The sequence below is a fragment of the Nasonia vitripennis genome (genome assembly GCF_009193385.2).
Source record: "Nasonia vitripennis strain AsymCx chromosome 4 unlocalized genomic scaffold, Nvit_psr_1.1 chr4_random0007, whole genome shotgun sequence".
NCBI classification, from domain to species: Eukaryota; Metazoa; Arthropoda; class Insecta; order Hymenoptera; family Pteromalidae; genus Nasonia; species Nasonia vitripennis.
Genome location: NW_022279643.1, coordinates 3,309,573 through 3,336,940, shown reverse-complemented (window position 1 = coordinate 3,336,940; position 27,368 = coordinate 3,309,573). Strand labels below are relative to the sequence as shown.

The following is a 27,368-nucleotide window of genomic DNA, read 5'->3' as shown; positions in this document are numbered from 1 at the left end:
GAGTAGGAGTAACGAATAAAGAAAAAAGTATCAACAACGCCGACGCCATTGAAATTTAAACGGACGAAGACGCTACTCCGAACAAGAGAAAGATAGTCAAGAAAGGTTAGGTATGATCATTAAACCTGGGACCAGAACACTACAAATATCTTTAGTGGGGGCAGCTAGCGTGGGTGAAGTGGGGGAGCACTCGAAGGATTGGTTAGGACACTGACGCCGCCTTTTGCAAGAAAGACAGCTTAGCAGGTTACTATGCGGGTGCGACTAAGAGAACACAACTTCTCTCTCTCTCTCTCTCTCTCTCTCTCTCTCTCTCTCTCTCTCTCTCTCTCTCTCTCTCTTGCTCTCCTTCTCCCTCTTACTCTCTCTCCCTTTCGTTTGTAGACTGTAGCAATCTTCTCTGCAAGTAACCAAGCTCTTTAGTCAGTCCTCGGTCGTTTCATGAGACGCTTTAACTTTATTTCGCTAGCTACACGCTAGAAAACGGAGTGCTCTTAGAGCAGTGCGTTTGCTCTATTAACCACTATCATTCATTTTTATACATATACATGGGCTTGTGATGATACTATAACTTTTTGAAAGATAAAAGTAACAATAACACATTCAAGCACAGCAGTAGAAAAAATAAACCTTGTGTGAAAGTTATGATGTGTTAACTGTTTTGGACAGAAAATATTTTTCGAGGAAAATTTATGTTTTATTTTCAATGGAATCGGTCAATGTTTGAATGAAATCAACAAGTGTTTGGCTTTAAGTGCTTTGATAAACCAGTAGAATATTTAAATCAAGACTAGATCAACAATACTTAACGTTCTTTGTTAAAAAGCAGACAGAAAAATGTCAACAGTAATCGTGAGCAGTCCAATTTTCGAGTGTGGCGAGTTATTCAAGGTGAGCATTAAACAATCATTTTTTTGTTTACGCAATCCAACATACACGCGATGGATGCAAGTTTTTCAGGATGAAAAAAGTTTTTGAATCTACACAAAATGGTTTTGCTATCTCATAGAGTATGGCGTTATAAAAAACAATTACATCCAATGCAAACAGTTTTCTTTTCGGCTGGACCATTTCGACTAAATTAACGCCTGCATTTTTTCATATTCGACGAAATGCATAGTTTTAATAACGTTACTTGTTGAACCGTGTTTGTAAGTCGTTAATACGAAAAATACTTCTAGTTAATTAAACTAAATTTATTAAGATTATAAAATACATCCTTAATATGGCCGGTTGCTAACTGTGTACCAGCAATATTACACACGTGCTCAACCGTGAGACGTCAGGATTTATTTGATTATTAAATAATATTAAATTAAACACAAAGCCTATCTCATACTTTTTTTTCTCGTTTTTGCTCTGCGATACATATATTTATAGGTACGCGTCCGCTAAACTTTTGAACGTGATTAAATTTATACTAGAATATATACGCACATTGCTTATTAGCTAGATGATCATTATCAATGAATTTTCATATTTATTACAATGGAATAACAGTTATTAAATAATTAATTTATGAATTAAAAAAGGATTGCGAAAGGACTGCAAAATGTTAGTTTTCATACTTTATTTTACACAAAAATATTGAAACGTGGTAATTACTTTTATTACATCAATTTCTTTCAAATGCAGCACAAACTAAAATTTGAAAAATGTGACTCGACGATCAATTAAGCAATTTCCGTAAGTAAAAGTGAAGGTTTTCAATCTATGGAAAAACGTTTACAAAATTGGCGTAGGGAATTCATACATGTTTCTCGCTCTTGAAAGCCACGAGGCGTGTCGGGTTGCTGGAGTGTTGCTGCCGACTGACAGCGTTGCCAAATGTCTACGCGCGCAAATATTCTTGTTACGTTCTTTTCACATTACGCATTTCAATAACTACTAAAGTTGCAGCAAAGCATTGTTTGGTTTCAACTATAATAATTAATTGTTTGAAAAAAATTTAGGTTGTAATATAGTAATACATATTACCGTTTTCTAAAAATTAACTAAAAAAAGTATATCCTGCTTTCTCTTTTGATAAGTGTAATAATATTCTCGAAAATATCATACGTCTCTTAATTATCTAAGTATGTAAAAAATATACATTATTATTAAAAGTTTGAATCTTTACTTAATTGAGATTATTCAGGATTAACATATTTTAAACGACAAACAATACACTACAATATAAAAAAAAAATGTATAGATATAAACAAACAAATTACGACATACGTACCCACTCACATGCACATACTCAGGTTCAAGCATTTACGCACACTTACAGGAAACATATGTATACATAAAACAATTTCCTGCATAGGTAGTCGTTTACTTGAAAATATTTTTTCTAAGATATACAGCACGTGGTTTTCTTGTTGCCGTTACTGCCTGATCTCTAAAAGCTTCTGTACGCACTGCATGCCTTCGGTTTTTTTCGATGATTCTGCTGATTTTTTGTTTTCTGAACTGCTACAGAAAGGGATATTATTCATACAATATCGACAATTTATAATCATTCTTTCTATCTACGTACCCATATAGAATAATGTAGATATTTTAACAAAAAACCAGAGAGAGAGAGAGAGAGAGAGAGAGAGAGAGAGAGAGAGAGAGAGAGATTCGTCTTGCCACAAGAGTGTGATAAGTTAAATCACCAATGGAAAATTACCGACTGTACGGTTACGCAGTAGCGCGTTAGATTTTCTCTTTTCACTTTTTTGCCTCACTTTCGATACCTCGCAGCATAACTAATGGTAGAATTTGTGAGTCATTACCGATAACTTAATTAATCGAATTCTACAAGAAATATCCCTATATAAGTAAATACTAAGTAAATAAACCATTCCAATAATATAATACTCAGTAGACTTATAGTAACGCGAGCGATTTGGAAAACATCTGTGCATAATACAGCATCCTTTGTTTTTGGTGAAAATTTCTTAGGTCAGTGCTGCTCTATTTTTAATTATTATCATCTAGAGTATTATTCTTATGAAAATAATGTGCAGAGATCTCTGCACGGATCTCTGAACAAAATTTGGACCGTCTTAATTTAATTTTCAGAAATTTATTTAAGGTAAAAAATAATTTAATAAACTCTGAAATATTTTTTGCTTTACAGAATTTTCTCGAAATTAAGAGGAGACGATTCTAGTTTTGTGCAAAAATCTGTGCATAAAATACTGCAGAAACTTATGCATAGATTCCTGCATATTATTTTTGTGAGGATACTTTGAGTACCTATGTAATGAAAAACTCATATTTACACATAAATAATGCTATATAAAAGAAAGATATCTAGCCTGTAGTTATTATAAAAAATTTAATGTGAATGAGACTTTAACTTGATAATGTTATTTATTCATTTGCATTTTTGCTTATTTATTCTATTAATGTTGAAAATCATGAAAATTTCGGAATTTTTAGAATTTGAGTCAAGAAAGTTGTGTCTTTATTTGTGATTTTTTCACATTTTTAATTGTAGGTAACTTTTGACCAAATCGAGACTTCTTAATGAGATCCGTCTAGTTTTCGACGAAATTCAGTTGCTGAGAAAACAGTCTCACAAGGCACTTTTTTATTGCTGAAACGTAGTTTTGCATTGTTTCAAACATGTACAATTAGATAATAAGTGGTACGGACGCGTTTCCCAACATTTTTTTCACCGTTCTTGAAGTTACAAAATTATATTTTGTCTCGTAGAATTCCCTATATATGCATCACTGACGACATTTTTTTTATGTCTATTTTATTTTAATTTAGGGGGGGGGGGGTGATTGACACCTTATTGGAGCAAAAAACACTATAACTCTAGTAGAAAAGCGCCTATTTGAAATCGCCATTTATGCATTTATGCAGGCAAAAACGGGCTAAGTAAAAGGTAAAAAAACTAAATATTTTGAATCTCTAAAAAGTCGCAATAGCTTGTGTATTTTTTTGGGTGAGAAATATATTCCATGAAACTATCAATAAATCAATTAGTTTGTTGGATGCAAAATACAAAATTATTAGTATTTATAAATAAACTGAATAATTTAAACATATGGCGAAGCTTGGAGAGCTTGTGCGGAAGAAAGTCTGAGTGTCTCAGTCGGCTAAGGCGCACAACCGTACTTGTTTGGCCTTGTGGGGGCGTGGGTTCCAAGTCTCCGGTCAGAGAGAATTTTTTCTGATGATAATATTTATTCTATACTTTTCTTTAAGCAAAAAACTTGAAACCAAACCTACGACCCACAATTTTCCAATTCTAATCTCATACCGGGATGAGCCACGTGTAGTGCTATCGGTAAGAGTTCGGCAGTAAAGAAAAATAAAAAATCTCAACTTTTACAAGTTATATTTTATTATATTTTATATAAATAATATTTCAGTTTTAATATTCGCAATATTAGAATAAAGTTACAACCTAAACTTAATCTGTTTATACATTTTTCATATATTCAATTCTACGTAACTTTTGGCCAAATCAAGCTTCTGATTTTAGATCGAGTTTTCTTATAGTGCCTGCCCCATAATAGCACATTGAATTGTTAAATATGCAGTAAAATTATAAAAAATAATGTTTTTAACCTTATGATTATTTATTTGAGAAATAAATAATATAAAAGGATTAAATCTAATAGTGCAAAATAGTGCAGTTTTAAATTTTAATATTTGCTGTAAAGTATTCTATTTCAAGTTGAATTTCAAGAAATCACCAGAATTTTTCATTTCAAAAAACATTTGTAAGTTACTGTTGTTAATAAAGATACAGCAGTACCATGGTTAACAACGTGTTCCGGGTACTTTCACGGCTTCACTACAGTGGCTTACGTATATACATACACAAGATATTCGTGAAAGCCCGGATTCGATCATTCCCGGATCTCACTAAATTAATGAAGCAAGTTCAGGAAAGACCTTGTGAACATTTACACACGACCTTTAAACTTATTTGCATTCGCAGCTTTTTTAAAATTTTGATAAATGATTTTCTGTTGCTTACTTTAAGTTATGTGACCTAACGTAAAATTTCTATTTTTTTATGTTGCAGAGCGTTAACGTTACAAAGCCAAAGGAGAGTGTCGGATTATTAGACCATCCAATCTGCCAGAGTGTCACCAGCATGCCTAGTACCGGACATACACCTCTTAGACGCAGTTATACAAGTTTAGTCAATCTGATTGAGCAACACCGCAAACTCGACCGTACCGTTAGTGAACCTACGTCTCGCTATAAAACTGAGTTGTGTCGACCCTTTGAGGAATCAGGTAGTTGTAAATATGGAGATAAATGTCAATTTGCTCATGGCTATAATGAGTTACGTAACTTGGCGCGACATCCCAAATATAAGACTGAACTGTGTCGCACTTTCCATAAGATCGGCTTCTGTCCTTATGGACCTCGTTGCCACTTTGTTCATAACTTTGAAGAGGCGCGAATTCATAATCTTAAGGTGAGTGCCCAGCTGCATGAACAACAGCAGCATAATCTCCATCATCAGCAACAACAAAACCCAACAAATATTGTCAATTTAAGTCCACTGCTACAACCGGGGACCACAGCTGCCCTCAGTGTCAACGTTAGTTTACTCGAGCAGTTGACAAACACTTCACAACTTTCCGCGGCGGTTATCGCAACATCTGCTAACAACAGTAATCAACTTGTGCGTACAAACTCACTGAACTTTGCCAATCCAACAGCACCCATTTACCCTTCACATCAGACACTGCACAGGAGTAACTCGCTCGGTATAGCTCAGCATCAACATAATTTGCACGCAATTTGTAGTAGGCCAAAACCGCTGAATCTATCGCCGACTTTTTCACTCGGCAGCACTGCCGATTCAGTTTCACCCTCTTCAAGTCTCAGCCAATCGCCTACAAACTCAATGGCCAGCTTCTTTAGTGATGAGACTGTACCGTCATCAGGAGCCACTACTCTTTTTAGTTTTGGACAGGACTTCAATTTACTGAACAATAATAACAGTAGTAGTAGCAGCAGTAGCAGTAGTACAAGACAGAGCCCAAGTCCTCAGAATATACTTGAAGAAATTTCGCCAAGAACACCTTCGCCTCTATCTCCAAATGTTGAATCGCGCCTTCCGGTATTCAATAGAATAAGCAGTACGCTCGTCGATTTGAAAAATCTCAAGATCTAAATTTTTGTTCTTTTAGCCCGCTTCCGAGATTCATTAACGCTAGCTTGCGCTTAAGGATTATTATAGACTTTTACTTTTATACCGTTTTACATATTTAACCAGCATCGCTTTTGGAGACTTCCAGTGCCAGTCGACGAAAGCGAAAGTAAATGAAAATGACGCTATAGATAGACTAGCTGCTTTTTGTTCATGGAGGGGAAAAGAAAGAGAGCGTGAACGCATGAAAGTGAGCAAGAGAGTGAATGAGTAAGTGAGTGAGTGAGAGAGAGAGAGAGAGAGAGAGAGAGAGAGAGAAAGTCCCACGAAAGTGAAACGAGACTCCAATCGCTTTCTCCAGTCTGGCTCTGTTAGTCTAACGTGTATTATTTAAGATGCTTCATCTCCTACAAGATTTTTTCAGGCTTCCAAGTTCAAAATGAAATTTGCTATTTATATGCTGCATTACTTAGTTATTTTTTATTTAAAATTTTTTTTTTTATGAAAAAAATCACAATTATTTATAATTGAATTGTCTTCCAATAACATATGTATGATGATCTCACGCACGTTTTTATGTGCGTGCCTGCTCGCGCGTATGAATGGACGCGTATTAATTAACGAGTTTAAGGAAGAATGAGAAAATGTATTAGCAAAGGAGGCTGAAAATGTGTGTACACATAAATTAATAATTCGTATGCAAGAGAAGAACATTTAAACGAACATTGCGATAAGACCCCAAGATCTACAGCCATATTCGCAAGTTTCTCTTTTCTCAACGGACCTGAAAAGTAAACCAGTTTTGGATAATCAATCTGATGGGCTGATGCAAGTACAAATACTTACGTTTTTGTAATAACGATTAATTTGTTTATACCACCGTGTCGCACGTAACAGCTTACTAAGAAAGAAAGAAATATAAAGGAAAGGAATAGAAATCAAATGCTTTTGTATATATTATATATATACTTTTCCTCAGAAGAGAAAAATGTTTTTGTTTAATTTATAGTAGAAAGCAAATGTTGTAGACTAGCTCATGTTCATCATTATTATTGATAATATTATTACTATATATTTTGTATGATTATTTTATTATGTTTATTATTATTATCATTATTATTATTATTATTATTATTATTATTATTATTATTATTATTATTATTATTATTATTATTATTATTATTATTATTATTATTATTATTATTACGTTTAATAATATTGATTCTACACTAATTAACCTATAATTCTGGACAGCGCGGCTTTTTTGGTACGAAACAATTAACTTAATACTTGTAAAAAATGAAGTAATATCTTTTTTTACTTTAGTCTCGAAAACGTTGCTATTTCATATAGTTCATATACATATTCTGCCATACGTACAATATTTTAAATTGCAAACATATTCATTTTATGCTTTTTAGTAATTTATATACATCTAGAGTATTATAAGGTGCTTTGATATATTATTTATTATTATTATTGGTATCATCATTTATATTACTGATCGTGACTATAAATATTATTATTAGTTATATTACTAGTGTTTTTATTAAATATACTTATAATAATATGATATATAATAATAATAATAATATTTATAATAAAGATGCAATGATAAAAATAATCTTAGATTTTTTCGTAATCTCTTTCACCAGATGTGTTATTTTATTATGATTATTAATATTTTTCTTATGTAAAGATACCACCTTATTTGTATATTACTTAAATAACATATAGTCTTCTGATGTATTTAATTTAATTACAAAAGAAGTTGCATTTAAGGATTAAAACATATAAAAGTTAGGGGTTTATTCTGTTGACATGGCATAGTTTGATGTGATAAATATCACTTAAAGGAATATTCATTTTTGAAATGACTTCAATTTTTTCAGGCTTAATCGTTTACCGAAAAGCAACGCACGAATAAGGCGAATCCAATGTAGTTTTGAATATTCAAAATGCGCCTTAAGATAACAATGTAACTTACTATACGTGTACGTCTTTTTTAATTTAATATATTTATTTTTTCATATATATTTACATATTTATATATTTATATAGTATTTTATACGGCGTTTTCACAATTGTTCAAAAATTGTGTACGCCAACATTTGAATCGATCTCTTGGCTCTCAGACGAACCCTCGTGTTCTTCGAGTTCATAATTTTTTTTTATACATTATTTCTTTAAATTTTTGCCAAAGTTCCTTGAGTTCTTATTTGTATTCAATAAAATAGTAATCATCCTTAATGTATTGGCAAACTTTCCTTTGTTTTCCGGTTGTCAAAAAACATATTTTATTTCAAATTGTGATTCCCTCTTTAGCTTGACTGTAGAAGTTATTATTATAAATTAACGTCTTTTTTATATTAGAATATGAAGGACACACACATGCATACATTAATTAATTAAAAAAATATATACTTAATTTTTTCTTGTGATAGAAAGGAAAGAGTGCAAGATTAAAACTTATTGTTGTTATTAATATATGTATAAATCACGTGCTTCCTTCGGTACAAAAATTATATTATACAACCCAAAAAATACGTATTATGTGTATATACACATACACGATTGGGAGCTAAATAATAAATGAAAGTTAAAAGTAAGCATCCTTCGGTAATATTTTACAACACATACTATTTTCATTGTTTATTTGACGAATAAAAGTTTTTTTTTTGTTATATTAAAAATACGATTGCAAAACTACACGCGCACACACACACACACACATACATATATATATATGTATGTGTGTGTGTGTACTCATCTATATGTATATATTTATACACAAGTGATACATTCTGAACATAATTAAACGTATTCTACCTATACTTTTAATGGGACCACGAAAGTGATAAGAAAACATAGATTTTGTTATAAGACTATAAACATATGTCTCAAAGAATTTGAAACGACATTTACTTGTAAATTCGATAAGGAAATGCAATGTAATATGTAACAAAAGTGCCTTATAATTATTATAACTATTGTTAGCAATAATAAAGTATGCCTCGTCGCAACTGTCACTGCGTTAATTTTGGACAAACTGTTTACACTAGTTATTTTTTTATTTAAGAACAAGTGGCAAGCCTTATGTACCATGAACAAGCTAACAATTTTATTTAATACATTCTATGATTATAAAAAATAAAGTGAAACCATCATATTTTTACACACTTCATCACTAGTATCCAGACCTTTGTTCCTTCTTTATAACAAAATAAAAAATATCCTTGTTTGATGGTCATTATTACCTGAAGTCAATTTATCATTTTTAATTTTATATTTTCACTTTTAAGTAAGCAGTTTTTTATAGCACTGAGAAGAATTCTTCAAAAGTTCAACTTCTGTAAAGTAAGTACAATTACATATGGAATACAAAATTATAGTTTCAAAATTACAGAAGTAATAAACTTGAACAATAAGAAAATATTTTGGTTTTAAAATCAGAGAAAAGAATATACCCACTTATTTTATTCATAATTTTATTATTCATGATAAATTTTAAAAAAAAAACATTCTCCTACAGAAAGCTTTATAATTGACAAGTAAATAGCAACCGTATTCGGTTGCTGTATGGTTGCAATACGGTCACAATTGGGTCGCTGTTCGGTTGCTTCGTATTATTCGCGAAAACGTTCATTTACGTGTAAAAAATCTGTATAAGGATAAATGTTGATTTATCCATTGCTTTTACAGTGAAAATATATCTGATTTTACTGCATGAAATAGTATAGACTACGAATATGCGAGTAAAGAAAGTGTCTGCATGATTATACACAGACTTTCTAACCTAAAAAGTGGAATTTTCACTTTGCATATACAGCCACTTTCCATTTATGCATAAGTTAACAATAATTGGTACCGTCAAACATCCATTATTACACAAATAATCATACATTTCGTTGATGATTTTAATTGAGAGTAAAATTAAATTCTCAATGATTGTACGATTACTTTTTTCAATTTTTCTTTTTGCTCTCAATTAAAAACTATTATACTTAGAGGGCTGAAATTTTGTATGGTGATTTGTATTAAGCTATTAAAGCAATGTATCTACTTGTCTATATCTCAAGAGCTGTAGTTTAAATTTGAACATTGAGTTTTGTCAAGATCATCACTTTTACGGTTCTAATATCAAAAGTGTACATGTCAGTGTGAGTGTTGAGTATGGACAAGTCATACGACTATTAAAAACAAAGTACTTGCAAAATGCCAGGCCTTTCTGTATGTTACTCATAGAGCAGAACAAAGTTGAAAACCAAACATTGTCTTCAAAACTTTTTGTAACTTTCATAAGTGATAATTTTTGCTAATGCCCTGCGAAAAGAGACAAAGTTATTATAACTTTCTGCATATGAAAATGCACTAGAAAGCAGTTCTATAGTTGCCCACAGTTAATAGATCCTCCGTATACAATCTTTATAAGAAATATGACTCGGCAAATGGGGAATTAGTCATGGACCTCGAACTGAGTAATACAACATAGACATAGTTAAGTAAAAACTTTCATGGTAACTTGTTTTTAAATAATTTAATAAATATCCTTGCAAAAATTCCGATGTATACCTTTAATACAATGCAAATGGTGTAAAATAATAATGGATTTGACATTATTTAAAGAAAAAAATTACATAATCTGGTTAATAAAATTAATAGACATTACTTATGCAGTGCAAAATATTTTGTTTAACAAAACTAAACTCTTGTAATGAAGCTACTAGTACATTCACTGTAGCTTCCGTAGCTTCCGAAGTATGACATTGAATAATAATTGGTATCGTGCAATTTAGATGAGAGATCCCTCACTTCCTGATTCACTGCAACTGATTATTATAATCAAATTACTTTTATGATTTACAGAATACCTTTTATCCTACAATCTGAATTTTAGATCGACAGACATTTCGGATGCAACAAATTTTACACTTGCTTCTTGTGATCATCCTCTATAGTAATATATGTATATATATATATATATATATATATATATATATATATATATTACTAATATATATATATAGTTCTAAAAACATTTAACAATAATGTGTGTATATATGTGTGTATATATATATATATATATATATATATATATATATATATATATATATATATATACATATATACATACCCTGGTAAAAATAACTTATTAAATCCGCTTCAAAAGGTAATAGGTTGTAATTGGATTTCTTAATCGGAAATTATTCAATTAAAACCAATTTAATCGATTAAAATCTATTTAATCTGATTATAACTTTTAGTCGGTTTTAATCGAATTCAATCAGTTGTATTTTTCAACAAATATAACATTTTATTTAAAAACACAACTGTTTAAATCCGATTAAGACCGACTAAAACTTATAATCAGATTAAATAGATTTTAATCGATTAAATAGGTTTTAATTCGATAATTTCCGATTAAGAAATCCAATTAAACCCTATTATCTTTCGAATCGGATTTAATACGTTATTTTTACCAGGGTAAATACACACATTATTGTTAAATGTTTTTAGAACTATACGCAACTTTAATTTGAAGTCTTTTATGGAGCAAATCGAGAGAAAAACATCAAAAACGAAAAAAAACTTTTCCTATGGAATGCGATATTTGCAGTAAAAAGGCAATAAGCCAGTTAAAAATTTTTAATTTAGTTAGCATTATATAGAAACTTGATCCCTAATTTCTTTAAGCTATTTATAAAACCAGTTAGTTTCATAGGTACTAAGGTTGGAAAATTTTATTTATGTAACTCAAGATTTTCGCAACTACACTGAAAAAAAAAACAGCTGTTTCTGCTGTAGAACACGGCAGTTTTATAGTCCAGTAAAATTAGCTGTGAAATCGCCCTGCGGTAGAAGTGGCTGCATTTTGGATATTTGGTAAATCGGGGTCGGAAAAGCCGATTCTGAAATTTGCAGCTTCCTAGAATGAGGGGTTCTATGCGAAAACAGCGTGCGAAAGTTATTTTTGCTCATATCACGAGATCGGCTTGACCTATGAGAAAATGGCTGGCATCAATAGAAAGAGCGTTAAATTTTGCATTGGAAACGATTTTTTAATCGATTCCGATGAGCGCAAAGTTCCGAAATAATTAATGAAAAAGAAATTTGCTTGGTGTAGAGGCAGGGGAGGGGAGTGCGCAGACGACATGGCCGCCGCCGCTCTCTCCGCGCGCAGCGGCGGGACGGCGGGAACCGAGACGCGTTTGAATGCGTCATGCGAAAATATTTTTGATTTCGCGGCGACACTCAGAAAACTTTGTAAATTACTTGAATAACATTTTTTTGTTAGACCTATTTTTTAATAGAAAGATAAAAATGTTAATTTAAAGTTATACAAAGTTTTTATACAAAGTTATAAATGATCCTGACCATCACAACTTATTTATTTTTAACTCTGTGTTTATTAACAACTCCGTTTTGAAATATAATTATTTTTATAACTCCTTTTATGGTTCTTGATTTTTCTATATAATAAAAAGTATTAGTATTTTCAAAATCATAGCTATACTATACTATTTGATGTTCTTTATTTTACGAAAGCATGAAACATATGAAACGTAATTTATATACTACTAAATTTTTGGTAATCTCGAAATAGAATTTCGAAAAAAACATTTTAATTCAGATTATTTAGTGCGATATAAATACCAGTGTCTCAAATGCACTCTGGAAAAAATCATTCGCGACGTATCATATAACCGAACTCATCCAAACATCCTGTCACCGCATACTAAATGTTTATAAATTATGAATGTCAACGCCACTTTCTCAGTTCATTACTCGAGCTGGTTAATCATAGGTCAGAACACTTTGGTATCTCATCGAAGTAACATCGTGCTCTAAAGAGTGTATTCCAGAGTCATTTTTAACTAAAAATCTATTAGAAATCAAAAAATTATTGTTTTTTGAGTGTGTGCCTTCACAGTTTTTTAATTTGTGATACCAGCTTATTGATTGGTTTCTGAATCCTAGAAGAATATTTTATTATTTTCGAAGAATTTATTCAGAATTACGGTATGTCCACATATTTTATTTATTCATATAAATGCTAGAAATTTAGATTAAATATTTGAATACGATTGACATTTAAAAACTTTATAGCAAAGAAAATAAATATTTATTGAAAAAACATGCTAGGTTTGTAATGCAATAAAATAGTGTCCGCACTACATAATGACATTATTCAAATAATGCACTGCAGTAGATTTATATCAAATACTTTTTCATTTTAAATAGTACAAGTAAAAGTTAAGTTAGTGTATGTGTTAGATATGAAAATATTATTTGCATTTTTGCAATGAAGACTAGTACATTATTACGCTCTTTTGCGTCGAAGACTAGTGCATTTCGCACTTCTACGTCGAAAACTAGTATATTTTAAACTTTTGCGTCGAAGACTGGCACATTTCGCACTTTTGCGTCGAAAGCTAGTACACTTGACAAGCAAGATATCTGATTCGAACTATTCGACCACCGTGCACCACGTACAAGTACTTGATTCTTTTTATTTTAATTTGTAATACTTTTATTTATAGCAGCCTACGAGATTCGGATTATATTTATTACTCTTGTTTTCTTAGAAATTTTTACGTGAAAGCTGAAATTTTGCATAGGTCTTCTTAATATTATTACGAGTATATTGTAGTTTTTTATTTTATTCTCTAAACTTTAAAAACATGGCAGTCTTACATGTTCATCGACAATTTTACCTCGCTTCATATTAACCTGCCAACTTTGAAATCGAAAATTACGCAAATATGTTCGGTAACCAATATTGGGAAAAACAAGAATTTTGTATACATTAGACGAATATATCTTCAAAGTTTCACATTGCATACTCTTAACATTCGTTGGTAGGGTTCGTTTTATACACAAAAATTTAACACGAATTTTTATATGAATTCTTTTTACACGTATGTTTTTACATTTGTTGAAATATATGCAAAAATTTCAATATCAATTCATTATTTATCAAGCTTAACAGGAATTAGTTTACTCATATCATATATACATAACAATGATCAAGTTATATATAACATTCATTTCAATAGTACGTCATCGAAACTGAACCTTTTCTTTCTCTCACGCGTATTCGTAAACAAAGATAAGTAGTTTGGAGACTGAGACCTCCGAAGTACAAAGAATGGGTTTCGATAGTTAGTCCAGTTAGATCAGTCAAGAAGAGAGCACATAAAAGCGAATATATGTTCTTTTCTTTTATTTAAAACATTCCGTACCTGCTTCCATAATCAAAAACATTGAACACAAAGAAATGATTAATATTACATTTTCTACACAATAACATTGTGTACAATATTATTGTATTAAATGTTCAGTACTAATTATCTATTTATGTTCAATAAAAAAGCTTATGTGTAAAAGAAAATTCGTATAAAAATTTGAATTCAAATGTGTAAAAAACCGTAGAACATTCTCAAATGTTTTTAATGTAGGATATGTTAAAAATTTTATAATTGCAAAACAAGTAAAAAATTTGCGACGAATAAAAATCTGTAAAAAACTTAAAATTTCATTGTTTCAGATGTTTTGCTTGATATTTGCACTAGCTTTTCTATTACATATACGTGGAGATGAAAATTCACCCTATGAATTAATACCTATAACGACACCAATATTACGAGAAGAGCTGTTTCAAGCCAAACTTTACCATGAGATTTGGACGACGATCCATTTTGTTGACATACTTGAGTTAGAAAGCCATGCAAATGAGGTGAATACAACATTACAAGATCTTCGAAATCAATGTTCTACATTTAAACCGTGCATTTATGGAATAGAGTTAGATCATATGTATAAAAGTCTTTATTCAATTCAACAAAAAATTGATTTTTTAGTCTCCTTAAGCGATAAGAAAAGTGAAAAAAGAGGGTTATTTAATATAGTCGGAACAATACAACATTTTTTATTTGGCACTATGTCAGCCGACGATGCCGAAAGAATTGATAAACAAATAGATGACGTATATAATCATATGGGCCACATAGCGACACTTTTAAATGACCAAACAGCCATTATCAAGAGTACTCTGCGCAAATTTATAAATATAACTGAAAATTATAAACAAAATATGAAAATTATCAAGGATGGAATCATTACAGTCCTGAATGAACATTCTTTTAATGATAATATGCTAAAATGCATTTTAAATTTAAATATTCATATAGATAATTTATTAGGTAATGTCAATCTAATCTATGACTCGATTGTTGATGGAAAACTTGGAGTTGTGTCGCCTAGATTAATATCACCCACAAAATTTATGGACGCTTTACGCACAATACATTCAAAATGGTTTCACCAAGACTTACTATTTCCTTTAAATAAAAATTATTATGTAATGTACATGAAAATTAGTAAGATTAACATTATTTTGTCCGCTGGTAAACTTATTTATGTATTTCATACGCCAATACCAACTGGCTATCATTATACTGTGTACAAATTCACACCAATACCCATGTCAGGATGGAAACGTTACTATATATTTGACAGTATTAAAAATCAACCTGTTGCTGTCGATTCAAATTTTACAGAGTATAGCGTAATTGATTTAAATGTTTGTACATCTATAAATGATTTTAAAATTTGCGAGATAACATCTGCCGTTCATACATTTAACGAGGAAGAAAGTTGTTATGCACATTTGATAAAATACAAAGATGATAATGGCTGTTCTAGAAAATATTTTGATTTGCAAGCTGATTTTGTTTTGGCTCTGAGTAATGGTTTTAGTTGGTATATTTTACCAACCAATAAAGAAAATATATTCATAACTTGCGGCGATTCTAAATCAGATTTATATGTGACTATTACGAAGCCTCATATATTACGACTCAATTCAAATTGTAAAGGATACTCTAAGAACCATAAGTATTTACCAAGAAGTCACGGCAATGAAACAAAAATTTCAGAATATAAAATTAACATTCAATTTCTACCAGTTGAGCAGATAGCTCTAAATACATCAGCTTTAAAACTACCTGTATTTACTTCATCTAATGTTGACACTTCTGAAATTTTAAATTCAGCAAAAAATATTGAAGATATCATGAAAGATTTAGAAATTATTACATCTAATCATAACTACCATTCACGGCTGCTTACGGGTTATAGTATCTTTCATTATACTATGTATACTATTGCCACTATTTCAGTATTTTATATCCTTTATAAAACTGGAATACTCAATTGCATTTCAATTGCTTTTAAATTTTGTCTATTTCGACTGTGTCCAATATGTATGAAATGCAAAAATAATAATGATGAACGTAATGAAGCTGCTATACCATTTCAAACTACGAATGTCCAAATACGCGAAGAAAATATTGCTGCTCAACCATCAACGTCTGCAGATGATCGATCTATTGTTCGATATGATGCACGTGCTCCAATATCATAAAAAGTTTATGTATAATTTCAGTGATGATCCTATTTGAATATTTTAGATATATTTGAAGCTATATTTTAGATTTATAGTATATTTCATACAACTATATGAAGTTTATACTGCATTATTCTGTACTACCATATTATTTATATTAACAATTGTACGCATCTTGTACAAGCATGCAATATAACAATTATATAAGAGTTTAAAAAGTATTTTGTAATAATTATGATGACCTTATGTAATATCAACTTATGATACCTTATATAATATCAATATTATCAATAAATTTAAAATAAAAATTAATTGAAAAAGTTTTTGTTCGTATAGTTCTGTATATAAAATTTCATTCTTGTTGTTCTTACTACAACATAATTAGAAAATAGTGTGTTTTTTCGTTTTGTTAATGTTGCAAGAAAATTCGTGCCAGAGAATTAGGTGCGATTTATTAATGAATTTATTATTTTGTTTCTTTGCTATAAATGTTTAACATGAAAATTGAAAATTGTCAAGAAATTAATATGGTTGACATTCAATTTTTTTTCAATTTGTAATTTTAAAAATTCTAATTTTTAGTTTGTTTGAAAAATGGAATATATGTGTGAAGAAACTATATGCACTCTTTGCGACAAACTACTACAAAATGATACAGATGATATCGTTCAAGTTCGTAGTAAAGGTCTAGAAACTTTTATAAATAAAAGTAAAAGCAGAGAGGATGAAAAGTTCAAACAATGGATAGGAAAACAGAGTGTAAGCTTTCATGAAATTTGTAGAAAGCGCTATTCGGCAATACCGCAGAAGACAAGTAAAAGAAAAAGGGATTCCTCATTACCATCTCCGCCAGCACAAAATTTCTCATTTTCATTGCCGTCATCGTCAACAGCAAGTGTTTCAGATGACTATAAGTTTGACCAATATTGCTTTATTTGCAATGAAGTATTAGATCCTTCTCATAAAAAAGTTAGCTACTTAAAACGCCCGTATACCTATCAGAATCTTTTGAATGTTGCTTCTGAAAGAAATGACGATCTCGGTATGTCGGTACTGAATCGATTGGGGGATATATCACTTGAAGAAACAAAACCTAGGTACCATTATTATTGCTATAAATCCTTTTTACATAAATCTTTAATGCCATCAGAAGAAGAAACTGAACCATATAACATGGACAATGAACCATGTAATTTTAATGATGAAACGGATGATTTAATTGAAAATATATACAATTACATCGAAGAAAGTGGAAAGTTTCAATTCTTTTTATCGGAATTACAGAATCCGTTAAAAAAATGCTTGCGGGTCATGCATTCTCAAGAGCAGTACGAGCTCACATTTTAAGCTTCACGGCTATAGCTATCATTATCTGCAAATCAATGAGTAACGTAGCTGGAGTAGAAGAATTTATTAATGAATTTTTTAGTAATTGGATGAAAAACCCTCCTTTGATAAAAGACTGTAAAAGTAATAATTTTATGAAACACTTATCAGAAGAATTCATACAAAAATTAAATAACATTGAAAGCAAGGGTCCAACGCCAAAATTGTGGATACAATATTTCAAATGTGTCACCATAGCCTTACAGTTTATAGAAGCAGAACGCTTAGGCGATTGGAATCTACATTTACAAAGCATTAAAGATATGTTACCATTATTTTACTCAAGTGGTCATTTTGCTTATGCAAAAAGTGCTCAAATTTATCTTCAAGATATGGCAAATTTGGATGTAATAATGGATCCTTTAGAATTTGAACGTTATACGAAAGATGGCTATTTCACTATACGTAGATCAGATAAAGCGTGGTCTGGTGTATGGAGTGACATGATAATTGAGCAGACATTAAATAGGTTTTTCGGTACAGATTTAAAGCATGGTCGAGGTGTCACTCCTAGCGTTGTTGCGCGTTATTTATTTGCCATGCCGTCAGCGTTTAATGTAATGGAGTGTTTGGAAAATTACTGTGCAATGAAATCGAATAATAGTGAACAGCATGTTGATCTTTCTAAGAGTCGAATGAAGAGAGATAACAATGACATATACGAATTTGTAACCTGGCTGCAAAATCATAATCCTTTCAATCATCTACATGTTTTGGTATCTATAAAATTTTGCTGAAAAATTCTGTCAATTCTATTTACTAGAATAATATAACCATTTTATTATATATTAAATTTTTACAATAATCATATTTATTTATATTTTGACCGTTTTATCCTTGTATTATTGATGTTGCTTCATAATAACATTAAAAAATGCTATCGTAAATTTTTCAACAATAATGTACTTACAGGTAAAAAAAACACAAATTCAAATAATAATTTGTTAGATACTCGTGTCATATGTTCACTTTCCAGCACGGCGTAAGCATCCTCGCTACGCTCGGGCGCTTAACCCCGCCGTGCCAGAATGTGCCTCATCGCCTTGTATCGTAATGTACTATGGGTAACTCAAACTAAAGAAATCGCTGCCGCGCATACAAAAGTTATATGAAATATGACTATTTCATTTTTTCAGCGTCATTGGTGCAACGATTAAATCAAATTTGGGATGCAAGGTAATGTCATTTTTCCGCTCATTGGATAGCTATATTGTTGAGAACATTTATTACTTATTTAATTCATAATTAACTATACATACTTGATAATTATATAGCTAATTTCGATAATATTAATAAAAAGTTCATACAATAAGTTTTCCGGGTGTCGCCGCGAAATCAAAAATCATATTTTCGCATGACGCATTCAAACGCGGCTCGGTTCCCGCCGTCCCACCGCTGCGCGCGGAGAGAGCGGCGGCGGCCATGTCGTCTGCTCACTCCCCTCCCCTGCCTCTACACCAAGCAAATTTCTTTTTCATTAATTATCTCGGAACTTTGCGCTCATCGGATTCGATTAAAAAATCGTTTTCAATGCAAAATTTAACGCTCTTTCCATTGATACCAGCCATTTTCTCATAGGTCAAGCCGATCTCGAGATATGAGCAAAAATAACTTTTGCATGCTGTTTTCGCATAGAACCCCTCATTCTAGGAAGCTGCAAATTTCAGAATCGGCTTTTTCGACCCCGAATTACCAAATATCCAAAATGCAGCCACTTCTACCGCAGGGCGATTTCACAGCTAATTTTACTGGGCTATTAGCGTCACCACAGTAGCGACTTTTCAGTAAAAACAGCGAGAGGGCACTGGTAGTTTTGGCAGGTCTCGGCGAGCTGTCTCTATCTCGAGGATAGTTAGGTTATGTATCACCTTTTAAAACAGCAAAAATCTTAAGAAAATAGTTTCTCTAATAAGTAATATGATTAATTGAATTAAAGTTATAAGTAATGATCATTATACCCTAGTGGAAATAATTGGGTGTGCCAAAGTGTGGCAAAGTATGCTAAAGTGTGCCAAAGTGTGCCATACTGTGACAAAATGTGCCAAAGTGTTCAAATTCGGAAATTTGCTGTACTTTGGCACACTTTGACACACATGGGTTTTTCGGAAACAAACATCTCTTTTTTGACAACCCCCCCAAACCGCAAGGCTCGGCACAATGACGGCAACACGACGACATTCATGCCGCACGCGAGATTGCCAGGTGCCCCGGCTTTTGACCGTCATATGACGAGCATGTGCCAGAGCGCTGTGCCCGCACGCAATGCTCAGGGTACGCTACAGTCGTGCTGCAAATATGCGGGCATTTTGCACATTATATGCGCGCATTGTGCCGGCATTTTGCAAAATGAAATTTTTATTTTGAGCACGCGCACCGGATGTATGCGGATTTATTTTTGTTATTAAAATTAAAAATAAACTATTATTAATAAAATAATCAAAATTTATTTCTGGAATATACATATTAATAAATGTAATACATAATAATTACAATAATTATATATCAAAACACGTATTTGAATTTTTTCTTCCTGTTAATTGCTTGCTCATAGTCCTGCTGCCTATAGTCCTTTGGTTCCTGTAAAAATTCAAAATACAAATTAGTAATTTATAAATAGATATTATTTAAAATATAATGAGAAGGCTTGTATACATAATTTCCAGTCTGTTGAATGAATCAGGTTTGATAAATTCATTTTTTTCAACATTTTTTAAAACCGATGTATCGTACAGACTTAACATTTTGTGTTGAAGCCCTCTGAGTGTATTCCAATTCATATCTATTCTTTCATGACATTACACCAAGTAGAAGATATACTTTTATGAAAAGCAGTGTCGCTAACGGTACTTTTGTAGTACCAGATCCACCTTCTGCTTGGTGTAATTTAATAAAAGAATAGATATAACTCAGAATACACTCAGAGGGCTTGCATACAAAATTTCAAATCTGTACGATACATGAGTTTTGAAAAATTAAAATGTTCAGCTTAAGAACATTGAAAAAAAGTAATTCATGAAAAATTACCCATCGTACAAACTTAATGAAAAGTGCAGATGTTTACCTGAAAATGAAGAACAGTGTTCCAAGGATAATTGAACCGAGGATACGGTTTCCTCTCCTCTGATGATCCTTGAAGCACTAAGGTAGTAGTTGCAGGTGTATGTACCTGCAGAAAATAACAAAATAATTAGTTTTTTGAAAGAAGAAGGTGTATCTGGTACTCAAAAAGTGCATTTTCCGGGAGCACTTCTGATAAAAGTGTATCTTCTGCTTGGCGTAATCTCATAAAAGAATAGATATGAGTAAGAATACACTTGGAGGGCTTGCATATAAAATTTCAAATCTGTACGATGGATCAGTTTTGAAAAATTAAAATTTTGATTTGAAAAATATAGGAAAACATGAATTTATCTTAACTGATCTATCGTATAGACTTGAAATTTAATATGCAAGCCCTCTGAGTATATTCTAAGTCATATATATTTTACCTGACATTACACCAAGCCGTAGGTGCATCCGGTACTCAAAAAGTGCATTTTCCGGGAGCACTTCTGATAAAAGTGTATCTTCTGCTTGGCGTAATCTTATAAAAGAATAGATATGATTAAGAATACACTTGGAGGGCTTGCATACAAAATTTCAAGTCTGTACAATGGATCTGTTTAGTAAAATTAAAATTTGGAGATTAATAAATGTTGGAATTAAGAAATTTATGAAAACTGATCTATCGTACAGACTTGAAATTCAATATGCAACACTTCTGAATGTATCATGATTAATAAATGACATATTACAAAAATTGTTACTTACAATTATAAGGGTGATTGCCTGATGTTATTCGTCTTATTGACTCTGCCGTTGTCCTTGCTACTCCTGAAACGAGAAAAATTTTCAAAAAGAAACATTTATAAAAAGATAAAAATATAAATTGATGCGATTATACTTATCTTATTTCAATGTTGTCCATGTGTAAGGGACCTCGTATCCTTGCCTTGTCGATGATTTAGAAGAGGGACCTGAAAAAATAAAATTCCATTTGTCGTGATTTGTATATTATTTTTTAGAGTGAGTGAGAGGGGCCCCTCTCCTCGCCCCTCTCGTGTGAGGCTCAACCACAGCAATCAGCCCCTCCAACGCTCGTTAACATTTTTTAAGACTACATTAAATATGAAATATAAAAAAAGTTAAATGTAAAAAAAGAAAAATTTGTAAAAAATGTGAACGAGCGTTCAACCTGAAAAAATATTAAATTAAATGCATAGTAATGTAAATAAGAAAAACCCATTAATCTGCAAACATGTCTTGCGTCTCGTCCTCTTGGTACTCTCCGCGGTCGTCCTGGCCTCTGTAGTTGTTGTGGTCCTGGCCTTCTCCTCCGTAGTACACGTCCTGGACTTCCAAAACATCGTCGTGGTCCTGGTCTGCGTATTTTTCGTCGTCGTTCTGACCGCCGTAGCCGCCGTCGTCGTCCTGACCGCCGTAGCCACCGTCGTCGTCCTGATCGACGTAGACGACGCCGTTGTCACCGTTGTCCTGACCTTCGAAGTTGTCCTCGTTCTGGCCTCTGTAGTTGCCGTGGCCCTGGCCTCCTCCGTTGTAGTCCACGTCCTGATGACCTTCCAAAACGTCGTCGTGGTCCTGGTTTCCGTAGTTGCCGTCGTCGTTCTGATCGCCATAGCCGCCGTAGTCGCCGCCGTTGTCACCGTTGTCCTCGATGGGAGCTACGTTGTCGTTCCTCTCCAGTTGGTCGTTGCGTTGCTGCCACTGTTGCTGGCAGGGCCTTCGAGGTTGTGGTTGCAACGCGATGATATCCTCATTGAAGGTTGGCTGTTTTCTCTTCCTTCTATAACCCTCCTTAGCACTTTTCAGGGCCTTTGTCATGGCCACGGAAAACTGATCCTCTGTCGGCTTCTTCAGCGTGATCGGGTTTAACGGCATAGCTTCTGTAAATATATAATATAAATTGTTAATTTGTAAAATAAATAATATTTGTAAGAAATTATTCATACCTGCGCAAGCTTTCGCGAACTTTGTGCTCTTCAAAGCCATCAGATGGTCGTTCGTTTTGGAGCCGTGCCATGTCAAATTCCTGAAGAGGTCCTCGTCGATAATAAAGCAGTTCTTGATGAATTTAGCTGCTGTATCCGTTGGATTCAACCCTTTTATGTAGTCGAGGTAGTCAACCTGCAAACAATCAATTAATTAAGTAATAGAAAAAAAAAATACAAATGAAAGTTTAGATTCAATATATGTACTTACAAGGTGTCGAAATTTCTCTTCACTGCAATCGTCAAAGGCTATGAGGTCAGCGGTTGACTTGAAAGGACGGGAGGCAGATCGCGTTGTTGCCCTTCTGTTATTATTCCTGGTAATATTAGCCAATATCTCGTGCATCGATCTACAAAGAACAATTAATTTTCAAACCTACTACAGTATATATTTGAAAATATAACGTAGGATTGAAAATCATTTTACCGAGCTACTTGCTCCACGCTCTTGATGCCTTGTTTGATGTCACTGAAAGTAAAACATGTAAATTAATCAACTTTATAATGATTAAATATACGATTAAAATGAAATAAAAGTAATACGTACCTGGCAGTTTTCTCCAAGTTGGCGAGTCTGGTATTCATAGCGCTGTAAATTAATAATATATAAGTTAATAATATATATATGAAATAGTTAAAAAAAATGGAGTTATTATTAGATATATTAAATTATTGTTACGATAGTATTTCACGTACTTGTTTGAGCTTTCCAACTTGGCAATTTTTCGATTTAAAAAGCTGAAAATGAAATTTATTATTTTATTAGGATATACAGCGGTAAATAATGATATCGAATCTTACTCGATTTTGCTGTTGAGTTGTTGGATCGCCACAGAATCCTGCTGCACCACTACATTTTGTCTCGCTAATGATTGGCCGCGGCTCTGATAACGAGACGTTGATGCTGTAAGATAAATAATAATAATATTACAATAAATGGACAATCTATCTATACAAAGAATATTATAGTCGTATAAAATATTTTTTACCTTCATCGGCCAGCCGTGAGTACGATGATCCTGGATTAGGTGGCTGTACACGCGGCAGAGATGTTGGTGCTGCGTTGATCGACTTCTGTGTCGACGTTGCACGCGGTTGAAATTGCGTGAAAGATTGAGATGTCGATGATGGTCGTGCTGGTGCTGTTGGTCGTGCTGCTACTGCTGGTCGTGGTCGGTACGGTCCAGGCGTCTTGGAGATCAATGACTGGGATTGATAATTGCTCGGTTGAGCTGTCGACTTGTAGCGTTGACCTTTTGAAGAAGGTGCAGGTTTAAAGCCTTCTTTGAGGGACTGCATACTTCTATTCAAATTCGCAGCAGCTTTGCGAGGAGAAATAGAACCGGAGTTTTTCGAATTCATCTGAAATATTGATGGATGATAATAATGGAAAAAAAGTAATTGACATTATTATGAAAAATATGGAATAATGAAAGAAAAGGAAATTTTATAACCGAGCGGATAGGATTTTAACTACGGTGCAATACGTTGAAGAGATGCGATCGTCAGCTGACCAGTACGGCATTCTGAAACACTTGTCAACCACTCGTTCGAGTTTGACAATAGTTATTTGACGATTCAGATTAGAACAACGAACAATTCCAACCAAAGAGGAGCTACAAGGAAGATCAAAAATATCCTCAATGTTGCTAAAAAGATTGATTACCAGATGACATCCCTGATCTTTTAATTCGATCACATTTCTTATGATGCCTATCGAACCATCGTCCAGCATGACCGTACTATCTTTTTTTATAATTGATAAATGAGTCGAGCCTTTTACAACCTTCTTGTACTGCATGCATTCTCCACAACCAGGAATAAGAGGACCTCTCAAATGATTGGAAATATAACTTAAGTGACCTGGATCGACAAATTTTTTGGATGAAGTACGGCAATTTTCAGCCAGTCTCCTGGAAATTTGCTGCAAATGCTGATCGTTCTTACGACATAATTTCCGACAAAAGGACATGTTATTCTCGTACGGAAAAGCGGAGAAATTATCCAAAGGACCATAACGTTTTACGTCATCTGGTAAATGCAACAATGTGTGAACATTGTACGAAAGAAATTCAATGCCGTATACATCCGAGGCAGTCTCCACGAACAATTTGATACATTTTTCAGCAAAATCAATGGACTCCATAGAGACAACCGGATTTGCGAGGATTCGAATTGCTGTACTAAGCAGAATGAAATGCTTGTACATAGCAGGGTTCATAAGTCCTCGAAAAATTACTGGACCACTGTAGAGAAGAATCTGACGGTACTCGGTGGCTTTAAACTGGCCATGCCTTAGAATATTGACAGGCTTCCGAGCGAAATCCGACGGACAAAAGTTTTTCACGTGCTCCAGTCTATTATCCAAAATTTGTAGACTGCACTTATCAGCGATTTTTGCTGATGCAACAAATCTACCGTCGATCAATCCTTGTAAAATTTTTTCCATTACACCGATACATACCTGGTGCATGTAATCGAAAACCGTGCTACCAACTAAATCAAATGGAAGATTAGCGAGAGCGCAATCTTCATCTTTGTGATGATCTAAATCTAATTTAGAACGATACTCTTCATCCGTGCGAAGTCTGTGATCTGTCCCCCTGTAAACCATAACACCAGCTCTAACGTGTTCACCCCTGACCCAACACCTTGAGCAGGGAGCTCGTGAATTATGGCTACGATGTCCTAGAGTAAAAGCGCGAGCAAGAGCGTCAGCGATGAAGCATCTTAAAACAACTTGCTTAATTCCATTCAAGAAATTCAACCCATTACGAATGATGGAATCGACTTCGTCAACAAAATATTGAAAGAAAATTAAGGCACTCGTGGGTTTGGATGAACCTTTGAATATTCCAATTGTTTGTGGAGCACTGCCGGAAATATTCGCCACCCTGATCTGTATCGGCCACATTAATATTTTTCCATTTTTATCGAGAGATGCCTCATCGGTGCTGAATTCAATTTCAAGAGCACCAGCTGGATGCAAACGCAAAGGAGTGGACGATAAAATTGAGCAAATGGCCTCCTGGACGCCCAAGTGCAAATATTCTCCTCCAGCTACTTTCTTTATAGAAGCCGAATGAGCTGGCGTGCGCAATATCGTTCTAGGATCCACGTGAAGCCCAGTGAAACAAGCATGACTTTTGAGGAGTCGCAAAATAGTTCCAGCTTGCTGATGGTTGATGTTATTCTCTGTGAATAGTGTACGTAATTTAGCTTCGAACTGCTCCACGTTCTCAAATCCTACGGATGAACAATCTGATAAACGATCAGATGAAGAATCAACATCCCTCACATCATCGAAAAGAGAACGAGAATCGTTCGATACTATAGAAGGAGCCCTCGCCACCGCCTGCTGCTGCTCCTGCTGCTGCTGCACATCATCATAACGATCAGCATGTAATTCAGGAAGAAGCGAAGCAAATCCTAAATCGCTTTCAAGAGCAGGCTCATCTACGCCTGGCAAACTGTTTGTAAAATAATCCGATCGTGCTCTCTGCATCAACCTATTTATACGAGCTCGATGATCCGGCGTACAATCGAATAAATTTTTTCTCGAACGAATACCTTCGAGCCGGTACATTTTTCGTACCGTTAACGCAATGCAATATGAATGCAATATAATTATAAGAGAATGAGCAACTTTATGATGGTATACAACCGAATGAGTCGAGATCAATCCAGAAATCGGTAGTACCTCTCTACCGTTGTCTGTTGCTCAAAAAGTCCAGAAGCTGTACCTACGAAACAAAATACATTGATATAATGACAGTTTCTTTCAAATAAAATAAACAATTTATAAGTATCAACACATAAATTCTAGTACCTTCAATATATAAATTTGAATTTTACACATTTTATCCACCGTAGAGACTTGAAATTAATTATGCAAGCCCTCTCACTGTATTCTGAGTTATATATTTTCTATCATGACATTACACCAAGTAGAAGGTATTCTTTTATGAAAACCAGTCTCGCTAACGGTACTTTTTTAGTACCAGAACCACCTTCTGCTTGGTGTAATGTCATGAAAGAATAGATATTTCTTAGAATGCACTCTGAGGGCTAGCATATAAAATTTCAAGTTTGTAGGATGGCTCTGTTTAAAGATATACTATTTTTTCATCATATTTTAGGTCAAAATTGGATTTCTTTGAAACAGACTCATCCAACAAACATGAAATTGTATATTCTAGCTCCCTGAGTGTATTCTAAGTTACAGATATTCTTTCATGACTTTTCATTTTACACCAAAGAGAAGGTAATCTTTTATGAAAACCAGTGTCGCTAACGGTTCTTTTTTAGTACCAGATCCACCTTCTGCTTGGTGTAATCTTATAAAAGAATAGATATAACACAGAATACACTCACAAGGAAAGGTACCCAACCCGAACTCACCGATTTTGATGATTTTCATATA

General features: G+C 33.1%; 4 protein-coding genes across 8 annotated transcripts in view; 3 read left to right on the top strand and 1 right to left on the bottom strand.

The window, feature by feature from the left end:
- The first annotated feature begins 285 nt into the window (after positions 1-285).
- Positions 286-7,190, top strand: LOC100113609 (protein TIS11). 2 transcript variants are annotated; one of them, XM_001598983.6, is made up of 2 exons: positions 286-891; positions 5,021-7,190. In XM_001598983.6, the coding sequence occupies exons 1-2, from the start codon at positions 838-840 to the stop codon at positions 6,125-6,127; spliced, it is 1,161 nt and encodes a 386-aa protein (XP_001599033.2). In that variant the 5' UTR covers positions 286-837; the 3' UTR covers positions 6,128-7,190. The 2 variants fall into 2 exon arrangements, with proteins under 2 accessions (XP_001599033.2, XP_031785858.1); XM_031929998.2 differs by lacking the exon at positions 286-891 and adding an exon at positions 1,796-2,075.
- Positions 7,191-11,594: 4,404 nt separating this feature from the next.
- On the top strand, positions 11,595-16,820 carry LOC103317657. The gene is made up of 2 exons (XM_008216212.4): positions 11,595-13,123; positions 14,652-16,820. The coding sequence occupies exon 2, from the start codon at positions 14,652-14,654 to the stop codon at positions 16,527-16,529; it is 1,878 nt and encodes a 625-aa protein (XP_008214434.1). The 5' UTR covers positions 11,595-13,123; the 3' UTR covers positions 16,530-16,820.
- LOC100114161 (methylmalonate-semialdehyde dehydrogenase [acylating], mitochondrial) overlaps positions 12,786-27,368 on the top strand; it is a 242,410-nt gene continuing 227,827 nt past the window's right edge. For both annotated transcript variants that reach the window (XM_032602011.1, XM_032602010.1), the window contains exon 1: positions 12,786-13,123. The gene's annotated coding sequence lies outside the window, so the exon portion shown is untranslated. The remainder of the gene's footprint in view (positions 13,124-27,368) is intronic.
- LOC103317700 lies at positions 19,192-26,530 on the bottom strand. Of its 3 annotated transcripts, XM_016986560.3 has the most exons (11): positions 23,935-24,384; positions 23,747-23,849; positions 23,642-23,683; positions 23,493-23,534; positions 23,373-23,414; positions 23,157-23,295; positions 22,907-23,081; positions 22,179-22,840; positions 21,708-21,913; positions 20,959-21,063; positions 19,192-20,474 (listed from the first exon to the last, which is right to left on the bottom strand). In XM_016986560.3, exons 1-8 carry the CDS (start codon positions 24,305-24,307, stop codon positions 22,182-22,184), a joined length of 1,575 nt encoding a protein of 524 aa, XP_016842049.2. In that variant the 5' UTR covers positions 24,308-24,384; the 3' UTR covers positions 19,192-20,474; positions 20,959-21,063; positions 21,708-21,913; positions 22,179-22,181. The 3 variants fall into 3 exon arrangements, with proteins under 3 accessions (XP_016842049.2, XP_032457917.1, XP_032457916.1); XM_032602026.1 differs by having other exon boundaries at positions 21,708-22,840; XM_032602025.1 differs by lacking the exons at positions 19,192-20,474; positions 20,959-21,063; positions 21,708-21,913; ... (3 more) ...; positions 23,373-23,414; positions 23,493-23,534 and having other exon boundaries at positions 23,667-23,849; positions 23,935-26,530.